General features: G+C 38.2%; 2 protein-coding genes across 2 annotated transcripts; one reads left to right on the top strand and one right to left on the bottom strand.

Moving 5' to 3' along the window:
• Nucleotides 1-13,231: 13,231 nt before the first annotated feature.
• LOC131167040 (UDP-glycosyltransferase 76B1-like) lies at nucleotides 13,232-15,946 on the bottom strand. The gene is made up of 2 exons (XM_058125775.1): nucleotides 15,274-15,946; nucleotides 13,232-14,326 (listed from the first exon to the last, which is right to left on the bottom strand). The coding sequence occupies exons 1-2, from the start codon at nucleotides 15,812-15,814 to the stop codon at nucleotides 13,443-13,445; spliced, it is 1,425 nt and encodes a 474-aa protein (XP_057981758.1). The 5' UTR covers nucleotides 15,815-15,946; the 3' UTR covers nucleotides 13,232-13,442.
• A 1,096-nt stretch (nucleotides 15,947-17,042) lies between these two features.
• On the top strand, nucleotides 17,043-18,023 carry LOC131167041 (18.1 kDa class I heat shock protein-like). Its single transcript, XM_058125776.1, has one exon. It carries the CDS (start codon nucleotides 17,298-17,300, stop codon nucleotides 17,781-17,783), a length of 486 nt encoding a protein of 161 aa, XP_057981759.1. The 5' UTR covers nucleotides 17,043-17,297; the 3' UTR covers nucleotides 17,784-18,023.
• The last annotated feature ends 1,092 nt before the right edge of the window (nucleotides 18,024-19,115 follow it).

Here is a 19,115-nt window from a genome sequence, read left to right on the forward strand (position 1 = left end):
ACCCTGGATTTGGGATGGTTTCCAACTCAGCCCCACCAACGATCCGCTCCGACATACTTGCAGAGAACTTTCCCAGGAGCATCGTGGTGGCTTCAAATCCTCGAACCGACGAAAATCTGGCTTGAAATCTAAGAGAGAAGCGGGAAGAACCGAAGGATGAGAGAGAGAGAGGAGTTCTGCGCAGGAAAATGAACTGAAAATCACGTTTAACCCTATTTATACTACCAGATTCGTCGACGAGTCATGTCACCTCATCGACAAGTCCTGTAGAAAGTTCATTGACGAACTTCAACCCTCGTCGACGAATTTCAGGTTTCCACAAATCCTCTCTCGGTATCTTCTCGTTGACGAATTATGTCCTCGTCGACGAGCTCCTCTTATACCCTCGTCGACGAACACAAGAGCTCCTCTTATACCCTCGCCGACTGCCTCCTTCTAGTCTTGTTTCTAATTCCCTTTCTTTTTATTATTTAAATACCATTATTCTTTGAGTCGTCACATGGTAGCTATTATTGTAGTCAAATTCCACCAATGGCATATACTGAGTCCAGCTACCCCTAAAATCCAATACACACGCTCGTAACATATCCTCAAGTATCTGACTAGTTCTCTCTATCTGACCGTCTGTCTGAGGATGGAAAGCGGTGTTGAATTCTAGCTGAGTCCCCAATGCCTCCTGCAAACTCCTCTAGAATCGCGATGTAAAACATGGATTACGGTCCTAGACTATGGATACCGACACTCCATGGGGTCGAACAATCTGCTATATGTAAATCTCTGCTAACCTGATCATAGGGTAGCTAACATTAATGGGCAGAAAGTGCGCTGTCTTCGTTAACCTATCAATAATTACCCAGATGACATTCTGATTGTAAAAACCCCAAAAACAAAGATATAAAAAAAATTAGTGGATTAATTTCCAAAAAAAATTAAAATAAAATAAAAATAAATAATTAATTAATTAATTAATTAATTTTTAATTAATTAACTAATTAATTAATCAGATTTAAAAGAAAAAGAAAAAAATTAATTAAAATTTATTTTTATTTTTATTAATAAAATATATTATTATATTAATTAAATATATTATTATTATTATTATTATTATCATCATTCCTGAAGCTAGAAGCTTCAGGAATTTGGCAGCAGGCCCCCCTTCTAGCTTCAGGAATTTGGCAACAAGCCCCCCCCCCCCTTCTTCCTTTCTTCTTCTTCTCCTTTATCTTCTTTTCTTTTCTTTTCTTTTTCTTTCACTTTTCCTGCGCGGCCTCTGAACACTCTCTCTCTCTCCTCTCATTCTCTCTCCCTCTCTCCTCGATTTCATGAAGGATTTTCGCCCGATCGAAAATCCAAAGATACCACTGGACTCCATTTGCCGCTGCCGTCATTTCTACCGGAGAGAATCGGTGGTAGGAGCGGCGTAAGCATATTCCCTAGGGTAAGCCATTTTCTCCTTTTTCTTTAATTTCTTGCAAAATATAAGCTCAATTGACGAACGGACACCACCATGAGAATCTAGGGATGATTCTCTATAAGTCTAGTGGGACAGAATTCTCGTGGGGGTGTCAGGCCAAAACCCCAAATTTGGGGTGCGGGAGTTATTAAGGGGCTTATTTTTAATTAATTAGCATTAATTTAAAAATACTAAAATATTGAGCATTTTGGGTTGAAGTAGGATTTCTAGAATTTAGGGCTTGGGTAAGCGCCGCGGGTGTAATTTTTGGACCCGCAGGTAAAATTTAGAAAATTAAGTGGGGGTGTTAAATAATAGTTTAAATATTAATTTGAGGTATATGGAGTCTAGAGAAGGCTAGATGGGTATTATTTTGGAGAAATAGATTAATTAATTTGGGAAAAATGTAAATTGCAGGAGTTGAATTTCGGACGCCTAGGGCGTAGAATTTGGGATTCTAAGGAGACTCTCAGTAAGTCAGGTAAGGGGAATAAATTATAGCAGTATTTTTAGAATTATTATTTGAATGAATATGTGAAATTGAGCATATGATATTTTTTTCTGAAAATTATTATGATATAAATATCAGATAAATTGTGTGGCATTTGAGTAATTGTAAATTGTGATATTTTGGAGTGTAAAATATAATAATGTGTAATTTCTGAGAAAATATTGAAATGAGAATTACTGATTTGATCAGTGAAAAATAATGTAATATGGTATTATTATATGAGTAGAAATGTTTTGCCTGGAAAATAGGATTTTGCGAATTATTGATATTAGAAAATAATGAAATGTGGTATTTATTTGTGAGTGGAAATTATTTGCATGAGAAATGAGTATTTTGGGAAAAATGTGAAAAATACATGAAATATGATATATGATATTATGAGATGATGAAATATGTACAGAAAATGATGAGAATATTTATATTGAACTGAATTGTGATATATTGGAATATAATTGATGAAATGCCGATACTGCATAATGATTGCGGGTATGTGGTGGTAAACCCTGTTGGATGGTTATGATATTCAGCACGGTACCGTTACGAGTGGTGTTAGTGCAACCACACGGACTCTTGGAGCGTGTGGCGTGACAGTCGACTGTGCCATTGTGTAGGGTTGTTGGGCCCCCTGAGTCCGGATCAGGGTATTAGGCCGGCCAATCGTACTACAGACGCGATATGTGATATGATATTTGATCTAACTGGGTCGGCCAACCGCGGTTAGATCCAGCTTTCGGGCCGCACAACCTTGACCATGGGGGGAAGCATGGCGTGTATAGAAGAAAGATCCTCAGGGTGGCTATGAGTTACAGACGCGATGTTGGTATTTGATACCGAGGATACTCATGAGCCGGAAAGTAAAGTGGAAATGAAAAGTGAAAGAATGATTAAATTGGCTAAAATGAGGAATGAAAGAAATAATGGAAATTGAGAAATAAAGAATGATAAAATTAAGAAATGGAACAGTGTGAGTTAATAATATAAATAATTAAGGCGAAGTGAAACTCTCCGCCTGAGGGCTTACTGAGTAAGGTGAGTGCCCTGATAGGTATCAGATGTGGCCATACCCGGCTGCATAACATGTTAGGGCAGAGGGAAGCTACCTGTATAGGCGGGTAATCTTCCCTATTCTTAGGAACTTCGCAGGTAAATATGTGTTGGAAATCATTGAATTTGATAAATGATTTTAAAGCTTATAAAAGCTTGTGTTGTATATCTATATGATTATGTGTATGTGAGTATCAGTGTATTTTCTCAGATGAAATGGTGATTTGAAAAGTAAAGTGTAATATAATTGTACTTATTTGGCCACACACTGTAAATAATTTATTCCTTCTTACTGAGATGTGACTCACCCAATTTATCTAAATTTTTCAAGGAATAGAGACCGGCCGAGTGATAGAGCTCCGTGATAGTAGGGAGCTGAGACCCTGATACACAGGGTGAGTTTTTGGACTAGGGGAGATGTAATTCTCCTAGAGTTGAATAGTAATTTTTAGTATGGGAAGGTAGTGTGAATATTTGTATGTATGCTGATACTCTGGGTATTGTATTCTGACTGATATGTGTATATTGTCTTCCGCTGTTAGGTTGAATATAATAAAATACTTTTTACCCGGTACCCAATGCGGGTCGAGTTGTATGAATAGTACTAGGATTGTTGACGTGACCGATTTGTGGATGTTGTGGATTTATGACGTGATTATTTATTTATTATAAAAAAAATTGTACGAAAATCGGGGCGTCACACTGACCATGCGGCGTCGACGGTAACCCAGTAACAAAATCCATGGATACGTGGTCCCACTTCCATTCGGGAATAAAAAGTGGTTGCAACTGACCAGCCAGCATCTGGTGCTCAGCCTTTACCTGCTGGCACGTCAAACACTACCTCACAAATTCTACTATTTCCTTCTTCATGCCACTCCACCAGAAATACTCCTGCAGATCTCTATACATTTTCGTACTGCCAGGATAAACAGTATATAGAGATTTCTGTGCCTCCTCTAAAATTGTCCTCCTGATGCTCTCATCTGCAGGCCCACACAATCTGGTGCGAAATCTTAAAGCCTCATCGTTAGAAATGTTGAATTCTTCTCCTTGACCGTCATGTATTCTGGCTATCATTTTTGTCAATTCTGGATCATTCCCCTAAGCGGCTTTAATTCTTTCTTAAAGTGTAGGTTGTACAACCAGACTGACAATAAACACCTGAGGATCATCTGCTATTAATTTCACGTCAAGCATTTTCAAGTCCATCTAAATTGGGTGCTGAACTACTGTAGCTAGCTGTACTGTATTTTCTGATTTATGGCTCAAAACATCAGTCACCACATTTGCTTTATCTGGGTGGTAACTGATGGTGCAGTCATAATCCTTAATGATTTCTAACCATCTCCTCTGGCGCATATTCAACTCTTTCTATGTGAAGATGTGTAACAACCTCCTTATAAAATTAATTCTCTACTATTTTAAATTAAAAAAAATTCCTACACAGTGGAAAGCAAATAACATGAAACACAGCCTTATATATATACAATACCAGAGTGTCTAAATATTCCACAAATATTACATATTTCACTGTACTCTCAAGAACTACTCTTACTAACACCAGAGCTAACAAAATTGTACCCAAAAAACACTCACCCTAAAAAAGGACAGACTAACAACTCCTCTATCTGCGAGCCTGCTCCGCTTGCCCAACTGGCTCACCTGAAAAATAATTCAACACTGGAATAAGCGAAAGCTCAGTAAGATGAAACATGCTATCACTAGTGTGTGGCTACTGAGATTTGGATCTGTAAAAATGAATCCGAGTTAAGAGTAGTACAAGTAACTAAAACTAAAAATGATGATACTACATAACATATTATAAAACATTTAACTACATAATTTAACATGTCAAACTGTATGAAATTACTTTTCATAATAATACTACTATTTCGGAAAATCTGATAATACCATAATATCTGAGAATATTTCCCTGGATGGTTGTATGTCATGATTTAACCCCTCATGACAGGGTTGTGCGGCCCGGGCTGGATCTATCCTAGTTGGCCTACTAGGGTAAACCACTCTACTTCTCGGTCAGATTAGCCCTCCTCAACCTATATCTGATGGGGAGCCTGTCCACAACTAGGCACGATCGACCTCATACCACTTACTATCTGAGTTAAGTGGTTGCACTCTAAACTAAATATCTATAGCTACGGTACCGTGCTCTGTTGTCTGATCCATCAGGGTCTGATACTATATAATACATTTTTATATACAACTAACTATTTTACCATAATTCTGTAATAACTGTATAAACCATAACGCTATAATAATCTGTAACTATATCAACTGTATTTTTTTGAGATAAACTGTAAATCTACCTGTTATGGTACTGTAAAACTATAAAATCATGGTATTTTGAAAGATATTGTAAACGCATTTCACTGTCTGTATATTTTGTAAAACATATCCTGAACACACTGTAAAAACATGTTTCTATATTGTATTCATACTCTCATGCCACACAATAATTTAAAATACTTTAACATCAATAATAAATTGCATAAATTTATACTCTGAATAATAATCTGGTAAAAACATAAACTTCATACTGAATCATACTAGGTTTTCCTAGCACAGCATGTTTCCCTTACCAAACTGTCGAAAAGCCCATATCGTATACCAATCCTATACCCGCAGAGCTTCCTATTCCACACCCTAAAAACCACATTTTTCAGAATAGAATATCAATATTTCTTGGCCTACATCATTACCTACTACTGTTATAAGGTCAAAAATAGAATAAAAGGCATTACCCTGATTCTAGGGAGAAATTCGACTTGATCCCACCAACGATCCGCCCCAGCAGACATAAAAAGAACTCCCCTAGGAGTGTCATGGTGGCCTCAAATCATTAATCCGGCGACTGACGGGGCCAAAATCGAAAAAAGTTGGAAGGAGAACCGTAGGAGAGAGAAAGAGTGAAACGCGGTGCTGAATTTCTGCGTTTAGCCGAGGTTTTGTACTATTTATACTGCGGGATTCGTCAACGAGCCATGTCACCTCGTTGATGAGTCCTGTAGAAAGTTCGTCGACGAACCTACCCCCTCGTCGATGAATTTCAGACTTCTCAATAATCCTCTCTCGGTATCTTCTCGTCGACGAGATCCTGAAGAACCCTCGTCGACAAAAACCCTGTGTTCGTCGACGAGTGCTTGGAAAATTTCTGGGGTTATTATATCCAAAATGCAATGTCATCGATGAACACAAAGCGTTCGTCAACAAAGTCTACTGCCTCCTTCTGTTCCTATTTCCATTTCCCTCTCTCTTTATTATTTAAATAACATTATTCTTCAGGTCGTTACAAGATGTACTTTAGGCTCTTGTGATCAGAAAATATTTCACATTTCTCACCATATAAGTAATGTCTCCATATCTTCAGTGCATGTACAACCGCAGCCAATTCCGAATCATGAGTAAGGTAGTTCTTTTCATATTCTTTTAACTGCCTGGACGCATACGCCGCCACCCTACCATGTTGCATCAGTACACACCCGAGTCCTTTCAAAGACGTGTCACTGTAAATCACATAACCATCACCTTCTGATGGAATCATTAGTACTAGTGCAGTGACAAGCCGCTACTTTAATTCCTGGAAATTCTGTTCGCATTCTTCATCTCACACAAACCTGGCATTTTTCCTGGTCAACCGCAAGAGAGGTCTTGATAAGGCTGAAAATCCCTCCACAAATTGACGGTAATAACCTGCCAGTCCCAAGAAACTTCAGACTTCCTACACGTTCTTTGGCCTGACCCAATTCACTACTGCATCAATCTTACTGGGATCCACTGAAATACTATCTCCTAAGAACACGTGGCCTAAAAATGCAACTTTCTCAAGCTAGAACTCACACTTACTAAACTCGGTATATAGTTTCTCTTCCCTGAGTGTCTGCAAAACCTGTCTCAAATGCACCTCATGATCCTCAAAACTCCTTGAGTACACCAGTATATCATCAATAAAAACTACTACAAACTGATCTAGATACTGGTGAAAAACTTTATTCATCAAGTCCATGAACACAGTTGGGGCATTCGTCAGACCAAATGGCATAACGAGAAATTCATAGTGCCTGTACCTAGTCCTAAAGGCTGTCTTTGCAACGTCCTCTACCTTTACTCTCACCTGAAGATAATCTGATCTGAGGTCGATCTTGGAATACACCCGTGTACCCTGGAGCTGATCAAACAAATCGTCGATACGGGGTAGAAGATATTTATTCTTAATAGTAACCTTGTTTATTTCCCTGTAATCAATACACATCCTCTTAGTCTCGTCTTTCTTCTTCACGAAGCTCCCCATGGCGATACACTGGGTCGTATAAATAATTTATCCAACAAGTCTTGCAACTGATTCTTCAATTCTCCTAATTCAGCTGGAGCCATACGATAAGGAACCTTAGAGATCGGCGCTGTCCCTAGAGGTAAATCTATGGGAAAATCCACCTCATGTTCGGGAGGCAACCTTGGTAGCTCCTCTGGAAAAACATTTGGAAATTCTCATACAACTGGGGTACTGTCAAGCTTCGATTCATTCTCTGTCACTTCTTTTACAAAAGCCACAAACCCCTGACTTCTTTCTTGGAGTAGTCTGCTCGCCTGTATAATTGATACCATCTGCAAGGGAGCACGCACACGAGAGCAAACAAACCGGAATTCTTGCTCACCAAGGGGTCTGAAAATTACTTCCTTCTGAGAACAATCAATACTGGCGTGATTAACAGTCAACCAATCCATACCTAGTATTACATCAAACCCACACATCTCAAACACAATCAGGTCCGCTGGTAGCACTCTCCCCTGAATTTCTATAGGATAACCTTTGAGCACCCTCTAACACCGTATCACTGACCCTGACGGTGTAGCTACTGAGTCCATATCTAATAATTGGGTCTCACTTCCAGATAATTTAACTACGATGCAGAGACAAAGGAATGAATGGCACTTGAATCAAATAAAACAATAACGGAATGTGATAAAACAGTAAATGTACCTATCACCACATCCGTAGTAATCTCAGCATCACCCAGTGTCAACGCATAAACCCTCGCCGGGGCTATATTCCTTTGCTGTCCTCCACGAGGCGCCTAATATTCTCCCCGATGGGGCCTAGGAGTTGGGACGTGGTCTGGCGGACCGGGGTATGCACGTGCCATGTGGTCGGGTCTCCCACAACCGTAACATACACCTCTCCCTGCTAGGCACTCCCCCGAATGACGTCTCCCACACGTCTGACATACCGGGACATTCGGCGTACCCTGATTCTCACAAGGTCTTGTCATCTACCTTTGATCTCCCCTATCATGACTTCCTCTCTATGGACCCTTATTGGAGCTAGCTTGAAAGCCTTGAGGCACAGGCCTCTTCCTCTGACTCTGAGCCGCTATACCCCTCTGTATACCACTCTCAATGATCGCAGCTTTATCTACAATCTCCGTAAATGTCTAAGCTTTAAAGCCAATCACCTGCTCAAAAAAATTCTGCCTCGGTCCCACCTCAAACTTCCTTGTCTTTTTCTCTTCATTAAGTGCTATATGTGGAGCAAAACACGATAACTCGATAAACCGAGCTGCGTACTAGGATACGGTCATCTGTCCCTATATCAGATGCATAAACTCTACTACCTTTGTCCTCCGAACGACAGAAGGAAAATACCGCTCGAAGAACAACTCCTTAAATCGGTCCCAAGTCACTGGCACTGGAACCAGCCTCTGCTCCTCTATCAGTCGTGCTGATCTCCACCAGCACTTCGCCTCTCTTATCAGTTTAAATGCTGCAAACACTACCTTCTGCTCATCCAAACAAGGAAGCACAATGAACATCTCTTCAATGTCCTGGACCCAATTCTCAGCTACAATCGGGTCATCTCCTCCAGCGAAGGATGTGGGTTTCATCTGCGTAAACTGCTCGATCGAACAACCACGCTCCCCAGAGCTCCTAGCCATCTCAGCCATCACCTTCTGGATGACGCTACGTAGTACGGCATCAGTATCTCCTCCACCTATACTGGAAGGTCCTGGCCTATCCTTCCCAGCATTCGTACCACTGTTTCCCGAGTCCATCCTAAAACAAGAAACTCACTTAAGCACCTTATCTCCTAAACAGACCTATCTTATACCAATTCAAAATTAACTACCTTCCCTGACCTTAACTCAATATCCAATTTTGTCACCTAAACACACGACCCGACAATAGTTTACTATGATTTTCCTGAAATCGTCACCCCAAGAAAAATACAAAAACCACCACGGTAATCCTGTACTTAAACCACAGAACAAACCTCAAATCCTTTCATATACTCTGGTATTGCTTCCGCTGCATCCTAAAGTCTACAAAACCTAGCAACTTAGGCTCTAATACCAAATTGTACACAGTTAAATGCAATTCCAGTACTAGTTTCACAACAGTGCATACAAGCACACACACACACATAATCAAGCAACCTGGTGTCGTCACACCCTTCGGCCCAAAGTCAGACCGCGATACCTGGCGTCAGCCCGTAGCTGACCCACGATATATGGCGTCCCTGGCACATGGCTAGTCCTAGACTCCCATGGCATCGTACCGGTACAAACAGGTGGATCCATACCCTTTGGTGATCAGCCAGTAAGGCTCACACCCTCGAATATAGAGTCAGACACTCTTGCCCAACATGGCCGGTGATTTCATACGCCCTCAGATTTAGATTCGGACACTCTCAGTACCTGAAAAAACTCAAAACCCAGTTCCGATTGCATTCCCATAAGACACAACCATGCATGCTCATATAACCAAACAAACCACGCCCATTTGGTAATCCAAAAATCATGATTTTCCAAACATATACAGTTTTAATAAATTCAAGGCACGGTCATCCCTATTACACAGTATAAATCATCATATACATACGGTTTTCCAACAAAACCAGGGAATGCAGCCTAGTACCCCCTTTTCCCCAAAAAATGTTACATGAAAAACCCACAATTTTGCCCATTAGATTTTCCCAAATGAGTAACCAAAACACACACAGGACCGTGAACCACAGTTCTACCGAGTCCGATTTCAAAAATAACCGACATAAACTAAATCCCCTTACCTTTTCCCAAATGGCAAATCCCAAACTCCAAGGCCCCTAAATAGCGAACCAAGTTCCAAAACCTACAACCCACAGTATATAATATACTCACGACTCTATTCTTTACAAAACTACTGGAACAGAAATAAAAATTGAGCCTTACCTCGATTTTATGCCAAAATCCGAAAATGCTCGAACCGAAAATCCAATCCGTAGAACTTGTAGAGAATCCGTCCAAGATCCTCATGGTAACGTCGGATCAACGATTCCCATGACGAACGACGAAGAAATCTAGAGAGATGGAGAGTAGGTCAAGTTTCTAGAGAGATAGAGAGATAAATTAAGTTTTCTTAGCTGAGAAGTAATGAAAATATCTATTTATAGTACCTTTAACTCAGCGTCCTCGTCCTCAAATGGCATCCTCGTCGACGAGCCCATGTAGACACTTCATCGATGAAGCGGTGACCTCGTCGACGAGCCTGAGATTCCTGATTTCCCGAAACCTCTCTACTTCTTCTCATCGATGAGCACCTGAAATTCATCACCAAGAACTACAAAACCTTTGTTGACGAAGCCTACTTAATTACCATTTCTACCCTTCTCTTAATTATTGAAATTCATATATTACGGTTCGGGTTCTTACAATATATACCCATTCATTTGTCATAATTAATAAGGATTAGCAAATTTGATTAGGGCAAAATTCTCTCAAAATCGAAAACCCTATTTTAGCCAATACTACTCCAAAATACTCATACACATCATCCTTCTTGATCTTGCAAGTGTTGTGAGTATATTTTGTGTGCTTGTGCTTCATTCATACTTGCTAATACTCTCGTTACATTATATTAATTATTTGATTTTATTGAGAGTAGAAGCATCAAGTTCTTCCACTGATTTAACTTGATAAATCTTGTGTGGAAAGACTTAGAAGGTTGTGGTTCTTGCATTGTCATTGCAAGTAACCTAAGCCTATACTTTTGTGTGCAAAAATCATTTTCAAAACTTGTTTTCAAACAACTCTTATGCTTGCTACATTGAAGAAAATATTTTTGACTTTGTTTGAATATTATTGCTAGTATCTTTGAAACTCAGATCTAAGATTGAGATATAGTTTATCTGGTTTTCAAAGAATAGCTTGTTTGATATACATTCTTGTGCTTGATTAGATAAAGTCATTATTCCAAGTGTTGATTGCACACGTAGAGCACCAAGCTTATAGTTCATACATCATTAAGGTGCATTGATTATATTGCGTGTATTTGGGTATATATCTACTTTACATGAAAGCATAATCACTGTACCAGTTGATTGAAAAAATACTGCTATATTTTCAGGCGTGGTTTGAGGGGGGGGCGGTAATCCAGCCCGGTAAGGATTGTGTAAAGGTTGGGATCAGTCCTGTGAATTTGACCTAGGGTCTTTTCCGCCCCGCAAGGAGAGTTTGTAAAGGTTGAGGTCAGCCCTGTGCTAATTGATCTAATTGTATTAGGTGTCGCTCCACCTGTTAAGTGAGCATTAGTGGAATCCTCGGACTTGCGAGCTAGAGACAGGGACATAGGCACAATTGGCTGAACCCCAATAACATATCATGCGTATGCTTTACATTTCCACAATTTATTTACTACGCGTGTATGTTTTATTATGAATGATTGAGTTTATTATTGCATAGAAAGACCTTAGGATTGCGTAATACTGTTGATCTAGTTTAACCTAGGAAGTAATTTTTTAAATATCCAATTCACTCCCCCTCTTGGGAATACACCAAAACTATCACAGAGTAAACTCTCACCATCCACAATCGATATATATATATTATCAAACCTCAATATAAATTTAACAAAATTATCCTCCATTATCAAAAATCAATCCTACCTAAACCATCCTCGATTACCAAAAATCACTTAACGACAAACAAGATCACAATATTTGAACCCATAGTTATCGTTTACCAATTTAAAGTTTTAAATTTCAAAATAGGTTAAATTTATTACTGCATGTTAAGAGTGGAGACGTTTTTATTATGCATAAACATGGATTCAGCCATGCAAATCTAATAAAGTATGAATGATACATCACAAATTTTCATAAAGCTTATATTTCAATTCTTCAAATGGTAGATGTTGTTTTTATAAAAATGCCGATTTGATTAAGTATAATATATAATAGATATATGAAAGATCTTCAAATATAAAAATCTAATTAAGTAATAAACTCCATCAAATATTACATTTGGAAGAATTTCTATTGCTTTAGTGTGGGTATAATTTTGATTAATTATGTTTGGATAGTTTTAATGCTTTAACACATTAAAGTTAACACAATTTAACAACATTATACTTTTCCATAATTTAGAATACAAGGGAACTTAAAACAACAAGGTGAGTTAATTGACTCATTATTTTTTAGTTAAACCATGTGGAAAATTTATGTAACTTTTTCAAAATCTTATTGTAAACAAAGGGAAAAAAACAAAACAAACATGAACTTACAATTACATGATACGAACCTAAGTACTAAGTGCATTTACGTGTGATGGGATGTTTCGTTCCAAATCAAGTTAACTTGCAAAATGCATAGGTTCAACTCTTTTTGTAATTCAACTTATCTTCGATTCTCTATATGATTCAGTTGTATTCCAGTTCGAGTTTGTAATTCAAGTTTTGATTTTCACAATACTATTAATTGCAAATTATAGTTTTATATGTACAAATCAAATATGTATCAAACATTTTATACATCTATTGTAGTTCACAAATATATTTGTATTATTGTTTAATAAAATTAAATTTAATTAAGTCAAGCTCAAGTTTAAATATCCAAAGTTAAATTTAACAATGACAAGATCAATCAACCAAATTTGAGTCAATTTTCGAGTTTTAAATTACTTAAGTTAAATTTGAGTGATAACTTTATCAAAAATAAATATTTGAAGGAACTTATAGTTTTAAACGACGTGAGGATTTACAGATTAAAATAAATCATACGTGACTCTTTAATTTTTCGCTTAACTACATAGGAGGTTATGTAATTTTTAAGATTTTTATTTAAAATAATTAAAAAACTAAACTTACTATCAGGTGACAAACACTTAGATACTAAGAGCATTATCATCCTTAGCACACAATCAATCAAGCTAACTACAAAAAATTCAGGCTCAACTCTTCAACTTAGCTCAATTCATTTTGTAACTTAGATTCTATTCAAACACACCCTTCACTAAAAACACATCTTACATGAAACAAACAAAATGAGTACAAAATTTGTCAAATGATTAAATGCGGAGAAACATTGTTTCTCATGTGAAATAACTCAGAATTGCTCCAAATGGGAACGCAATACACGAAAAACAAGCTGGAAAATGAACCAAGTTAGGTAAACGCTGAGATATGAGAAATCAAGTTCTCCAAAGCTTTGTGAGCAGAGCCACCTTGGCTCGCACAAAGATTGGCCTTCACTTTCAAATCCCCAATCCTGTCCCTAATCTCTTCCCCCTCCTTCTCCACCATTACTTTTCTGATGGCCCTCTCTATCCCCCCTCTCTCTATCCCCCACTCCACTTGCACCCCTACCCTCCAAACGTAGGACACATACCGCGCATTCACCCTTTGGTCCGCAAAACAAGGCACACAAATCATAGGCACCCCTTCTCCAATGCTCTCCAGCGTCGAGTTCCATCCGGCATGCGTGCAAAATGCCCCCACCGCCTCGTGGGCCAGCACCTCCTGCTGGTGAGCCCATTTCACGAAATGCCCCCTTCCGCCCACTGCCTCCGCGAACCCTTTGGGCAGCGCCTCGAGGCAGTGCGAGCCGCGGACGAGCCCGGGGCGAACCACCCACAAGAAGGGCTGGTTGCTGCGGGCCACCCCGTGGGCCAGCTCCAAGAACTGGGATTCGTCTAGAGCGGCTAGGCTTCCAAAGCTCACGTAGACTACGGATTTGGCGGGGTGGTGGTCCAGCCAGGCGGTGGCGCTGGGGTCGGCTGTGAGTGAGGAGGATGCGGAGGGGAGGGGGCAGAGTTTGTGAAATGGGCCGATGGGGAAGGTTGGGATACCGTAGTCGTGGCGGAGGATGGACAGAGCGTCGTGTTCGAGTTCTTCGAAGGAGTTCCAGATGAGGCCGGCAGAGGCTCTGGTTTTTCCGATCATGCCATCCAGTAGATTATGGTAGGAGTCCAAGTTTGGAGCGTTGATCAGAGGAAGGTCTTTGAGCCTGAGATGCGGGAGCCCTGGTACTGGCTCTTCCAATTCTGAATCTGCCCTCCCCCATGAAGAAGAAGAAGAAGAAACACGTGAAGCAAGAAGCATCTTGTGCGGTTGTGAAGTTCTGTGTTTGAACTTTTGGAGCAATGGGTGGATATCAATTTTGAGGTTTTGTATTTAGATTTATGCGACTCTCGATGAATTTTGATACAAATTTGTTTTGTATTTTGTTTGAATTTATTTAAGATTAATTTAAATTTGCATAAATTTTGAAAAGCGTATGTAAATATAAGTTTAAAATATAAAATCAATGCTCTCGAATTTAAAATCCTAATTAAGGGAATGATTGAGTTACTGTTTAACTCAATTTAGTGTGAAAAATATGGATTTCCTACTTCAAATTTGTATTTATGTAAATTTGGTCAAATTTTAATATAAATTTATATTTTATATTTTATATTTTCTTACAATTACAAAAACTTAAATCTAAAATTAGAAGTTAAAACTTCACTTTAAATTTATATAAATTTAAATAAATCTATATAATTTTAAATCCAAAATTCAGAATACATATTCTCAATTCCTAAACGCATTCAAATCTATAATCATCATTTGTATATTTCGACAAATTCAAAAATACTTAATTTATTAGACAAAGTGAAATGAAACAATAGTTGATTTAACTGTCCTGATTTGGAAAAGACAAGGTATTGAATATATGTATTTTGAGAACAAATACATGAGACACCCATAGCCTTAAAATGTAAGTCCATTATATAACTATTTAGACATATTCTAAAATTTAATTTATTAATAAAATATAAATTATTTGTTAAAAAATCATATCCTTAAAAAACTTGAATTTCAGATCTCAAATTTAAATCTATACTCTATTTTTAAGAAAAATTACAAATTTTGTTGCATATTTTTAAATTAACGTAAATATAAACCTAAAATCTAAAGTTAAAATTTTATTATATTCAAGGGAAAGCACGCATACCTTTCAGTGGGAAGTAACCTTTGTCTCGCAGAACAAGAACGGCAGCGAAACCGAGGAAGGAAGAGGCGCCGCTGGTCCGCAACGTGATCCTGGGGAGATTAAGGCTGTCGGCAACGGCCTGGGTGAAATGCAAGACGGCGTCTGAGATTAAGCAAGCAACTGGCTCTGCATCCTCCTTGGATTCCATTAATCGAGCCAAACAGTCCCGAAAAGGCTCGACGCAGTTGAGGTTGAGGAGAGACAGAATGGTGACAACGTCCATGGAGGAAGCTTCGCTCTGGGAGAAGCCATTGGAGATGGAGTGAATGGTGAAAGAAGAGTACTGCGGATAATTGGAAGGGTCGATATAGTTGAACTGGGTTTGGACGACGACAACGGAGAAGCCTCTTCCGTCCAAAATTTTCGCTAGCTGAAGCATAGGGTTTTGATGACCGTGCAGCGGCAGCGGGAAGAGCACCACCCGTTGTCTCCGCCTGCCGCCGCCGCTGCCGTCTTTCTCTTCTTGGTTCAGGACATCATCTCTAACCGGGTTTTTATCCATGACTGGACCTTCCCCCTCCCTTCCCCAAGTTGGTAGCTCTTCTCGCAGTAAGTAGCAATTTGTATATATTTTATAAGACTTCCCAGCCCAGTGCGTGCTACTCGCGGAATCAATTTGATAGGTGGGGTTTTCAAGTTGCATGATTTTTTATTCATTCATCTTAATATAATAAATTTAAAAATATGATCCTAAAAACCATCTAAAATAATTTCATGTCACATCATTTTTTTAAGACAACAGACATTAACCTTCTATTTTTAAGAACAATGAATTAAAAATTTTAATAATTTTAAAAATCGGAAGGGTCAAGTCTCTAAATTTCCCAAAAAAAAATATTTGATTTCTTTTTTCTTTTGATATTTTAATATTTTCAGGAATTAGTTGTGAAATTTTAAAAATTGAATATCTTACTATACTTGATTATTGAAATACTTAAATTTTTGAGAAAAAAAAAATCTATCTCTTTCAAATATAAATGAAAGTTTATATTTTTCCCTAAATCTTAAGCAAAATTTGTGAACTTTTTAAAATTTAAAAAAAAATTATTACAATTCTTGAATCTTTGAGGGAGATAAATCTCCCTTTACCAAAACTTGAGAATATGTATTTACACATTTACACTTGAGAATAGGAAATTATTTTTTTTTTTAAATTTTTTGTCTCTGAAATTTTAGTGTGTCACATTATTGAAACTCATATAAAATTATAAATATTATTTCCATGAATTTAAGTATTAATCTAACTCTTTACTTTAAAATCAAATATGATCTAAATTAATGAATAACATACATTAGATTATCGATATGATATTAATCTAAATTAAAATTTTAATATACTATATATAATCATAGGGATAATTTTATTGAAAAAATTAAATCACTTTATTCCAATTGACTTGTAAGAGTAATTTATTTTTAAAAATAATTTTTAATTATTTTTTTAAAAAAATATTTACAATTATTAGCACAAAAGAACGTGTGATCAGCGTTCCTCTCCTCTCATTGTATTATTGCTCACATCCAATAAACCTTTAATAAAACAAAAAATATGTTTTTTTTTTTTTTTTTTTTAAGTAGAGGCTCAAAGTGAACTCGTGTCTTGATGGGCTTTCACTGGGCCAAGATTGCTGTTTAGGCCCTCATTGTAGGCTGGCCCATTCAATCTTTACCCCCCGAAAGCCCAAACCCAATGGAAATCGGGGCGCGAAAGAAGAAAGCTCTTTTTCTCTCTGGATGATTCAAGAAGACGCCCGTTCTCTCTGGATGTCTCTGCAACCTCCATCTTCTTGAACCATCTCCATTCCCCCAACCTACCACAAGCGTCCATCGCAATTTCACCGAACGCCCACTCTTCCTGATCTATAAATGCCAAATCCCTTCCACCCCCACAAGCACGATACCATTAACTCTTCGCAATCAAATTAACTCTTTCAGAGTTCAACAAAGCGAGCTCACTCCTATTTTTGATTAAACCTTCTGCAACAATGTCGCTGATTCCGAGAAGCTTCTTCGGCGCAGGACGCAGCCTAGTCGACCCATTCGCTCCCGACGCCTGGGACCCATTCCAGGATTTCCCCTTCGTCGGCGGCGCCCTCTCGGGCCCTCGCTCGGAATTCGCGAAAGAGACGGTGGCGATTGTGAACACGCGCATCGATTGGAAGGAGACGCCTGAGGCGCAAGTATTCAAGGCGGACCTGCCGGGGCTGAAGAAGGAGGAAGTGAAGGTGGAGGTGGAGGAGGGCAGGGTGCTCCAGATCAGCGGCGAGAGGAGCCGCGAAAAGGACGAGAAGAACGACATGTGGCACCGCGTGGAGCGGAGCGTCGGCAAGTTCCTCCGCCGCTTCCGGCTGCCGGAGAACGCCAAGGCGGATCAGGTGAAGGCGTCCATGGAGAACGGTGTACTGACCGTCACGGTGCCTAAGGAGGAGGTCAAGAAGCCGGATGTCAAGGCCGTTGAGATTTCGGGCTGAGACCTCAGTTCAAGTTTTCTTAAAGCATGTGATATGTCTTGAAGAAAGCTTGATAAAAAATTAAAAAATAATATGTGTATCATATGTCAACCGTTAAGGAGTCTTGCGATGGGTTTGTCCTTCGACTTTGAGAGATTATCCTTTTTATTTTGGGGTCTTGCTCAATGTATTAGTGTACTTGGGGATTGTGTTATTTCTCACTAATAATAGAAGTGTGTTTATTTTATTTTTGAAAAGAAATTTATTTTTTTTATTTTTTTATGATGATTTTTATGTATAAATTATGAATGGATAAATTTAAATAAAATTTTGATATGATATTATTTTATATTTTATTTAGATGTAATATAAATTTAAATCTAAGTTCTCTGAACATATTATATTAATTCATGAACCACTTTTTATAATTTGACTTTTTTTTTTTAAAGTTTTAAATTTATCATATTATGGGATATATTTTTGTTATTATTGTCTTTTTATATCTTTTGGAAAAAATTTTATCCTCTATTACACTCTTGAAATTGGACAATAAATTTTAAAAAATTACTTATATTTATTTCAAGACCAATCATTTTTTTTTACAGTATTTAAGTTTAAAAATTTAATGACGATTACAATTGAAGCATCCTCATATTAATTGAATTATCGTGATTTTATTATTCTTACATCATATTGTTTGGGTCATACAATATACATATTAAAATTTTTAAATTATACTTAATGTTACTTTACAGTTGAATTGAATTTAATTGGCATTGAGTTTGGGAGATATAGAATTAAATCAAATCAAAATTTAATAATTACGAACTCCATCGAATATAAGTGCTTAAAAATTTTGAGCTGTCCATTTGTTTGATTCTGCAGTCTATTAATTTGACACTCTTAGGAAGCTGATGCACTTGGGGAACGTGATTAGGTTTGTGGGACTTTTCATAGTATGATTGGCAAAGAATTTTCCCTTGCCATGGGGCTCTGAAAATTTAATAAGATCCGAAAGCTCAGCTCAGCCCAAGCTGCGCCAACTCGAGCATTTTAGGAGAGCCCAAGCCCAATCACATCCTAGGCTCGTCCTAGTTTTTGGACGAAGTAGTCAAAAATTATGACACGGTGTGTAGCCAGCCCAACTCTTATTCTTTCAGCGGAAGAGCCGGAGCCCATTAGGTCAGCGGGCTAGACGCTGAGTTGAGGCCGAACAAATAACCTACCTCCTGTCCTCGTCCCAACCACGGGTAGGTTTTTTTTTTCTCTCTTTAAAGTCTTGCATGGGTCGTGAATGGGAACTTTGTTTTCGCTGCTGTTGCAGTGCTACTGCTGTTTTCTTGATCCAATTGG

The sequence above is a fragment of the Malania oleifera genome, chromosome 10 (assembly GCF_029873635.1).
Source record: "Malania oleifera isolate guangnan ecotype guangnan chromosome 10, ASM2987363v1, whole genome shotgun sequence".
NCBI lineage: Eukaryota > Viridiplantae > Streptophyta > Magnoliopsida > Santalales > Ximeniaceae > Malania > Malania oleifera.

Excerpts from the sequence above, each read along its gene's own strand:
- LOC131167041 (XM_058125776.1), top strand. The coding sequence starts at position 17,298 with ATGTCGCTGATTCCGAGAAGCTTCTTCGGCGCAGGACGCAGCCTAGTC.
- LOC131167040 (XM_058125775.1), bottom strand. The coding sequence starts at position 15,814 with ATGGATAAAAACCCGGTTAGAGATGATGTCCTGAACCAAGAAGAGAAA. Across the intron at positions 14,327-15,273 it reads AGGTTACTTCCCACTGAAAG|ATTCAGAATTGGAAGAGCCA; the intron begins GTATGCGTGCTT and ends GGGGGAGGGCAG.